The 9,292-nt window shown below is 42.1% G+C and overlaps 1 protein-coding gene across 2 annotated transcripts; it reads right to left on the minus strand.

Annotated features, from left to right (window-relative positions):
- Positions 1 to 690: 690 nt before the first annotated feature.
- LOC120644376 (putative squamosa promoter-binding-like protein 19) lies at positions 691 to 7,236 on the minus strand. 2 transcript variants are annotated; one of them, XM_039921000.1, is made up of 4 exons: positions 7,093 to 7,236; positions 6,449 to 6,840; positions 2,281 to 2,411; positions 691 to 1,389 (listed from the first exon to the last, which is right to left on the minus strand). In XM_039921000.1, the coding sequence occupies exons 2-4, from the start codon at positions 6,820 to 6,822 to the stop codon at positions 926 to 928; spliced, it is 969 nt and encodes a 322-aa protein (XP_039776934.1). In that variant the 5' UTR covers positions 6,823 to 6,840; positions 7,093 to 7,236; the 3' UTR covers positions 691 to 925. The 2 variants fall into 2 exon arrangements, with proteins under 2 accessions (XP_039776934.1, XP_039776935.1); XM_039921001.1 differs by lacking the exon at positions 7,093 to 7,236 and having other exon boundaries at positions 6,449 to 7,069.
- Between the last annotated feature and the right edge of the window lie 2,056 nt (positions 7,237 to 9,292).

A 9,292-nucleotide genomic window follows, 5' to 3' on the forward strand; every position in this document is an offset into this window, starting at 1 on the left:
GCATGATGGCTTTCCAAATTAGAGGCAGTAATAATGCCTCCACCGCCTGATTCCAAGCACTCCAGTAATGCATACAGCCATACATGAACATATTTTGCAAAAATGAATACCACCAAAATGTAGACAATTATGAACAGGGCATATTTAAATTAAAATTAATAAGCTAAACAATCTGCACAACAGCCACCACCTCCATCTTCCTGAGGACAGGACTGGACATGTCACTTGGATTTGTATAAAGCTCTTGACCACAGCCTGAATCACCAGGTGCACAAAGTAGTCACAGAATTCGGGGTCGATGCCTCGTCCCACGACCCGGGAACGCCATTCCGATTCGAGGGTCGGGGTCAAAGAGGGTCAGTGTCCCATTCAAAGTTGGATCGCGTCCCGGTTTGAGAGGGGTTGTAGCCCCATTGCTAGCAGATTTAATTGAGATAAGAAGGTTATTGATAGTGGATTGATGTGGTTTTTGTTAGATAATAAGCTAAGTACGTGTAGTATGATCTAGATGTACTATTTTGTATGTTTCTTATATGTTTGTGCAGATTAGTTTCTTCATTAGTAGCGTATATATATATATATATATATATATATATATATATATATATATATATATATATATATATATATATATATATATATATATATATATAGTTTTTGTCTTTTTAAAGACGCATCGACCCGAAGATATCGATCCGGATGAATCAGAATCGCGTTCCACATAATAATTTATCGTTCCATAGAGGTATACCCCCTTCGTACCACAATTTTATAAAGTGACGACCCTCGACCCTCGATCCTGTTCCTCGACCCGGTCGACCCAGGAACTTTGTGACTATGGCACAAACACCTCCCCAAGTCCCAGCCATCACCACTGCCAGCAATTAGGAACTCAGCAGCAACACGAAAACACAAGAAATTTTTACTACTGCCAAGGGAATGGCAGCGCCTGCGAAGGATCCTCGAGCGCAGCATCAGGAACAAACACATGGTGGCCGCCACCGGATGCGAACGCAGTGGTCACAGCTGTCGCTGCAACCTGCTGCGACGTGGAAGCGATGTGAGACAGTGCAGAGGCGACCTGAGCGTGGCCGGACGGGGAGGGATGATGCAACGACGATGACAGAAGAGAGAGAGCACACTCGGGGCCCAGCGTGCCAGAGAGATCGTGGCTGCATGCACTGCTTCCAGTGTGGTTGCCATCCTGAACCAAAAAATGACCGTGGCGGGATGCGCTGAGCAAGCTGCCACCATCATGTGGGAAAGGGAACTGCTTTGGTGTTCTTGAGAATGATATGGAGAAGGGTGGCTGAGGATCGACCAAGCTCATGTCGTCAGAATCCTGGAGGGCTGTCGGAATTGTTCGTGGATATATTTCAAATTGATTAACTGCAAGGAAGAAACAAACATTATCCATCTACTTTGTTGTTTCCCTATTGGAAATTGGGTAAAGCTTTCTAAAAAATGTTTATACTTCTAGAAGGAATATGTTCAAGTTGGTAAGCAGTTCAAAAAAAAAAAGGAAAAAGTCTATATCACCCCCTCAACTCTTTGGAGTGGACTACATAACCCCCAACCTATGAAACGGTCTATATCACCCCCTGAACTTTTCAAAACCGGTCAAATTATCCTCTAAAGCAATTTTGGAAAATCATAGTAAATCACAGAAAAATCATAAAATAAAAAATCCAATTGTGTTGGACTCCAAATGAGTAGGGCTACATATAATATGGTATGTTTTAGTATATTTTTTTTCAGCTATGAAGAAAAGCATAGATCTAAAGCTACATCAAAAAAATACTAAAACATACCATATTATATGTTCACTGTGTAGATCTACTCATTTGGAGTCTAAGAAAATTGGATTTTCCATTTTATGATTTTTTTGTGATTTATTATGATTTTTCAAAACCGATTTAGGAGGTAATTTGACCGGTTTTGAAAAGTTCAGGGGGTGATATAGACTGTTTTATAGGTTAGGGGATTATGTAGTCCATCCCCCATAGTTGAGGGGGTGATATAGACTTTTTCCAAAAAATGATGAAGACAAGCTCTGCTAGATTAAAATGTTATTCGACATGCCAATAGATATAGTTCTCTGCTATCGTTTCAAGGAGATCCATCACTTAACAAAGCCTACATATGTAAGTTCATCATGTACCTAAACTGGATTAACACTTCCTAGGAATAGGATTGTTAAAATACCAAGACGCCCAACCTATGTATGTAGAACTTCTCAAAAAAAAAAAACCTATGTATGTAGAAATGTACAGTACAGACCTTGATGGTATGGAAAGAAACCTCCAAGATTTGCCAGGTCATGCTGTGGCTTTCTTCGACGCCTATTATGGCCATCTAAACGTTTCCGGCAACTTCTTTTCCCCTCATCAAACTCCGACAGCATGTGAAACCTGCACATAGATAACAAACAACCACCTTTCAGAACAACTGCTTTGAGTTGGCGCCACAATATTAACTCCAGGCAGACTCACCAGTAATATGATAAAGGATTTTACAGAAACATTTAAGCAGAGCTTATGAAACAAAAACAAAATTTAATTCCCATGAACATAGTAAAAGCATATCACTGACTTGGTTTGCAATTTTTCATGCCAATGCTTTGTTAGGATTTCACAAGCAAATACTTTCAGTAGCCCATTCTAAAGATTGACAAAGGATGAACGCAACTATTTAATAGCTGAGTGGCTGAGTTCCAAGTTTATATGGTAATTATTGTACTGGGCTTTTGGTCGAGTGGAGTATTTGGACAGCATGAAACAAGTCTTTCAGAATGTGAGTCCAACAAAGGCTTTTGTCAAATTCATACCTTCTTGATTTGATCATCCTTTTCTCCATGAAATGGTTAATTTGTGAGCAAACATGGCATATTCCATGAGATGGACTTTATATGATGTTTTTGTGGTGTGGTCGTGACTGGTAGCATTGATATCTACCTCAACAGTTGTGAGGTGAAACATCAGAGTTTTGGTATTATGACACCAACACCAGAGTGTGATCGATGAAACCCCTGTAACCATCTTGGGCTTGGAAGCCAATATACTCTTCTTTAAGACAAAATCAGAGGCATGTCTCTCCCTCTTGTCGAGTTTTTTTTTTCAGACCCATCATGGTATTATGGTCATGAGGATATGATGTTCATTGCCACTCTTTATGGGCTAAAACAAGCTCATGTTTAGTGTCATCACTTCATTTCTGCGGTCACCTTTGTTGGTTTTTCTACGGTTCTACCATTGAACATGATAATGCGCTCTTTGTCCACAGTTTACCTTGGACTCTTCTTCTTTATAGTGATGACATGATCATCACTCAGGATTTTGAATATATGTACTCAAATTGTCTCCTTGTGTTCCACTGAAAGGTGACATTTCATAGAAGGTATAGTCAGGAAGGGAGGTCTCATAGAAACTTTTGAGAGGCTTCGGGTGCAGGGCCATTGTGCATGTTCCAAAAGAGGAGAGGTCAAAGCTTGACAGCAAGATCAAGCAGTGCATCCTTCTAGGCCATCCTGATGATGAGTTTGGCTACAGACTATAGGATCCTATCAACAGAAAAATCGTGAGAATTCGAGATGTGGTGTTCTTTGATGATGAGACAATAGAAGATATTGTGAGGCCAAAGGAGCCAATAGTTGCACCTCGAGTTGTTGATTTGGATCCAATTCCTACTCCAATTGTGCATAACAATCATGGGGAGATGATAGCACTCAAGATGTCAGTCCAGAAGCTAGTCCGGATCAGGGTGATGATCAAACAACTAAGCATAATATGGTGATGTTGATGAGGATGCTGAAATTGGTGATACTCCAGAAGAAGTGTTTTCGATGGAGCAGCACCAAATCTGCAGGGACCTATTCAGGCCTTTAAGGATGAATTTCATTTATGGCAAATCTCTGGCGCCAAAGGGTTTACTACCCTGAGCCTAGAGGGAGTTGCAGTTGCTGGTTAGAGAAGGTCTAGCTGTGGTCAGATCCCAGATTTCTCTTTGCATGTAATAGTTCGTTTTTCCAAAACAGTTACATCCCTTACTCTAGTCCAAGGTAAGGTGATGGATTTGTACTTGGAATTTTTCCTCTCTTAACATAAAGATACACAGCTCTCCTGCGTGTTCGAGAAAAAAAATATTGAGAAGGTACTTGAAAGATTTAATATGCAAATGCAAAACCAGTTTGCTCTGCATTTGCTGGACATCACAAGTTGAGTATCAATCAATGTCCGACATGAAAAAGGAGAAAGAAGTGATGAAGAACCAATCTGCAGTGAGCAGCTTGATGTATGCCATAGTTTGTACTAGACAGATATTGCCTATGCAGTTGGAGTTGTTAGCCGGTTCATGAGTAACCCAGGAGATGGACATTGGGCAGTACTAAAATAGATTCTCAAATATCTCTGAGGTACTACTAAGCTGTACTTATGCTTTGGAAATGGTTATCCTGTATTGTAGCATGTAGGGTTATACAGATAAAGATTATGCTGGAGATAGGGACCAAGAAACTTCACAACAAGATATCTGGTGATATTTGCAGGGGGAGCAATGTCATGGCAATCAAGGCCGCAAAAGTGAATATCTTTATCAACAACAGAGGCCGAGTACATAGTTGCTGCTAAAGTATGCAAAGAAGCGTTGTGGATGAAAAATTTCTTGCAGGAGTTGGACCATAAGCAAAAAAAAGTATAATCAGTTGTGACCACCAAATTGCTATTCTTGCCAAGAATGCAGGTTTCATTCTCGAACCGAGTACATTGAGGTACGGTACCATTGGATTCGAGAAGTGATGAGTTCCAAGTTGCTACAACTTGAGAAGATCCATACCGACCTAAATGGTGCGGATATGACCAAAGTTCTGCCTTGCATTCAGGCCACGAAAGGTTGATAACATGTAACTGAGAACGACATAAAAACATGTTTTCAGTGCTATTTAGGTAACCAAAATAAAGTACCTATTATGGTACTTTCATAGTTTTCATCTTTGGGAAACTACTACCCACTCAATCCAGATGATCATTCAGTTCTAATGTACTTCAGAGATTGACTTTCTGTTGAGATCATATTGTTCAACGAACATAAGAGGTTTATGCTACCTAGGTCTGATATGGAAGTACATGGCACCTAGGCAGATTACAGATAGATGAGGTGAAAAGAATCTACAAGATAGAGAACACTCGATCAATATGTGAACTGGATTCGAATTTGGAACACCTGTTTCTGCAAAGGTGTTAGTTATACAGAATTCCTGTGACTTGCCAGTTACAGTTCTTATCTTTCACCACCATTGATTAAATGGTACTGATAGTTTTATCCTTTGAACACAGAACCCAAATATCAAGTACACAACTTCAATATGTGGAGTCAAACACTGATGGAACCTAAATTCACTAGTTCTTCCATCAAGATCCATCTTAAAATGTTGAGCACTGGTACAGCTTTGGAATTGTAACTTCCAAACACAAGATCTATTTAGAATCATAATCGCACTTGACATTCTATGTTCTTGGTTGATCTACAAATTAAGAAGTATGCAGCCTTCAGATGATAGAATGATAGTCAGCTTGCAAATATTCATGGGACTTGTCTCTAAGATCCAATTCAAAAAAAATCAGAAACTGCATGTCATCAGGATCTTTTCTCTATGCATCCAAAACCAGGGGAGAAATTGAACCAACAAACAAAGCTACAACCTGATATTTTAATTTCAGATACACTTGCTGCAAAGAATAATCCATGAAATAACCTTGATGTTAGTTTGAGGCCTTCCTTTTATCACCATTAGGAAGAATATGCATTAAGAAATATACTTGCTTGATTAGATCTTATATCTTATGAAATGTTTCCATATTTTGTTCCTCGGAAACAGCAATGAAAACTTTGCATCACAGATTCACAGCACAGTTATGAGCTCAGTCTGAGCAAGCAGCTGAAGAGAGTTCAAAACTTCAGCAATCATGAGCAAGATTCTGCATGATGCTGAATATCCCATAAAAAACTGAACCCTGCTCAAGCAACTCAGTTGTCCACACCAACAGCTTTCTTTAAATAGTACCAACATGACTAAATTAATCGGGTCACAAGACCCTAAACAACACCAAAATACCAACCCGGTAGTTTAATCAGTGACACATCGAGCCCGCAAGATTAAATTATTAGCGCACCATCAGATCCTAAATGCCAGACGCTACCAAATTACCAACCTAATTATTTAGCTTGCCAGCTTGGGACCATACTAGACCTGAATCTTTTTGCCCCTAAATTTTCCCCAAAGTAAGCTACTAAGCACCAAATGCCCCCACCCTGAATTCTTCAATTAGCAAGCAGATGATGGGGACCAATTCACACACAATTATTAAGTAATGACCTCATCAGCACAAGAACGGTTGAATAATCTGACGAGCAGACGGCTCTGTACAAGGATTGGATGAGATGGTGCCCTTACCGGCTGCATTGCTGGCAGAAGCGCTGCTCCTGGCCGCCGACGACCACCACCGGCGTCTTGGAGTGCGCCTCGCAGACCCTGTGCCGCCGGTGGTACTCGCGGCACCGGCTGAGGTCGGACCGGCAGCCGTCGACGGAGCAGGCCTCCGTGCCGCCGCCGGCCGAGCGGGACCTCCTCCCTGCTCCCGCCGCCCCCGCCGGCCGCGCGCGCTGGGCGAGGCCGGCGGCAAAATCATGAAGCCGCGCCTCGGCGGCGGCGGCGGATGAGGAGGAGGACGACGACGGCCCGGCGAAGGACAGCATGGTCGGGCCGGGGTCCGCCGCCGCCGAGCCCCACGACGGCGCCCCGGAACCGGAAGCCGCTGCCCAGTCCATGCCGCCGGCAAAGAAAACCTGCTCCCGACCAAGAAACCGTCAAGACGGCGGCAACAATTCCGGGAGAAAATCCTGCAAGAAGCCAACTAAAAACTATCCAAGAAAATGGCATCCAGGCAACCAGCCCCGCCGGAAGTCCAAGAAGACGAAGAAGGTCCCCTCCCCGATTCTTGCACTCCGGCGACAAGACCGCACCGAGCTAGCCAACTCATGGCGCGACATCTACGACAGCAATTCAAAGCGAGTACAAGGGGATGAGGCGGCACGTACGATCGGAGGAAGACGAGTCGGCAGCAGCTGCACTGTAGAGAGCGGCGGGGCAGGTGAGGTGGGGGGGGCGGCGAGAGATCAGTGCGGGCGCGTGCTTGCGTGTGGGCAGCTCGCGAGGACACCAATCGGTCGCGGCATCCCGTGCTGGGTATATATGGGCAGAAAGGGGAGTTCACCCGCCAGGGAGGGAAGAGGCAGGCAGCCAGGGCGATCCGTAGGTGGTGAGCAAATTATTTTTTTTTCTTGTCTCTTTGACCTGCACTGTTCACTGATCCCTAGCTCGGGTATTGCTTAATCCATTCACCTTTAGGTTTTGCACGCCAGTCCTTGTTTTTGTTCAGAAATCTTTATGGGCCCTTTAAAGAGAATGCGGAAGACATGAGCATTTATTGAACAGGGTTAAGTGAAAGATTCCAAGTGGAGGCAAGAGCAGTAACAACTAGCCAAGGAGAAATGTGGATTTTTTGGCTTGTATGAGATCGATTTATAAGCCAAATTAGAGGTTCTACGCGTACTCCCTCCATTTTAAAATATAGCTATTTTTAGTATTTAACTTTTATCTTATAATATAACTACTTTTAAGTTCTCAAATGGATTTTTTTAGTATAAGAGGCCTAAAATACCCTTCCTTACATGCAAATTAATTCTGGCATGCGGACCTGCATAGAAAAGCCATAATTATTCTCTTAATGAGAGCATGATAACTAAAATAAAGACTTTTACTCTCCATCTTTAATCTACCTGAAAAACCCTACAAGTAGCTGTATCGATGGGATAGAGGGAGTATTTAAACTTGTAGCTAAACCATGACTACTTAAAAGGTTGCATTTTCATATTCCTAAACTTATTCCAAAATATCGCACAGGTCCCTAATATCTCAAAATACATTTTTAGGTTCATAAACCGCTACATAAACTCCTTTTGCATGTAGTAGCTCTTTTGAAACCTGTTTTTCTTTTTTAAGAAAAATTGAAATAGTAAAAATCAAATAATCTCCAAGCCCACTACAAGAGTAACACCTTTTTAGAGGTTTTGGTGTTCCAATCTAGACTCTCTAAAAACTAGGCCAGTCTCAATTGGAGTTTCATGGAGGATTTTATGACATTAAATACCATCAATTTTACTGACATGGTAAGGAGAGAAAATGATATAGTTTCATGATATGTGAGGAGAGTTTCATTACCATAAAACTCATCTGGCACAGTTACCTAGTTCTCAGTCTAGATAATTGTGCCCATGAAACTCCCACTGAGACTGGTCGGACAACTCCAACCAACACAAATTTGAACCCCTATTCTCTCATATGGGGACCTCTCATCCACTTTCCAGCCCCCTATTTGTCTATGCACTCCAACTAAATTCTCATTTGCATCCTTATATTTCCTCTCATATCTATTTTATTCATATTTTGTAACTAACTAAGTTTACTATTATATGTAAATTCTAAAAAGAAGAAGAAGACAAGCTATTATGCTAAATTTGGCAAGAAGAAGAAGAAGGCTATAATGCTAAATTTGGGAAACCCATGGAGATAGTATTTGCGAATAAAACAGGGTCCCTTCAGGCCGCGCGCCTACCGAGCACCAAGTACCAATGCAGCTGGCCTTTTTTTCCCCATTTTTTACTGCAAAAGGCTCTCGACTTCCCGTGCTACTTTTGGCCTAAAATTCCACCAATGGAAACGGGGCAATCTCGGCAGATTGAAGGGGACAGACCATGGTGCTGCCGTGAGAGCTCTGTGACCTTTCAAGAAGAAGGCTAAAAAAGGAGGCACCAAGTGTGCTCTGCAGGGGAAAATGCATGCTTCACCCTGCAAGACAGCATGCCCTCTCTCTGATCTGGCGAGTGTGGTGAGCAAGTGGGAACACAAGCATAAAGAGTAGAATATTAGTGTCCTGGTCCAGGCTAGTTGATTCGTTTGGAAGATGTGTGCCAAAGAGGTTAGAGCACATGCCGAACAAATTCACAAAAGGGCTTGGGACCTTGGGTATTGCAAACCAAGGGTAATGTATCTTTAATAACCGCTGGGAGAGGTAAGACATGTGGCTACTTCATTCCTCCGCTCAGCAATAACTGTTGTATGGGACAGTGAAAAAGGACAGTCACTAGTTTGACCGTAAATTATTTATACCGTAAAATGTATTTAAAATAAAGCAAGGCTATAATCACTCTGTTATGCTCGCAACCATCAACAGTATTT

Source organism: Panicum virgatum, chromosome 8K (assembly GCF_016808335.1).
Source record: "Panicum virgatum strain AP13 chromosome 8K, P.virgatum_v5, whole genome shotgun sequence".
NCBI lineage: Eukaryota > Viridiplantae > Streptophyta > Magnoliopsida > Poales > Poaceae > Panicum > Panicum virgatum.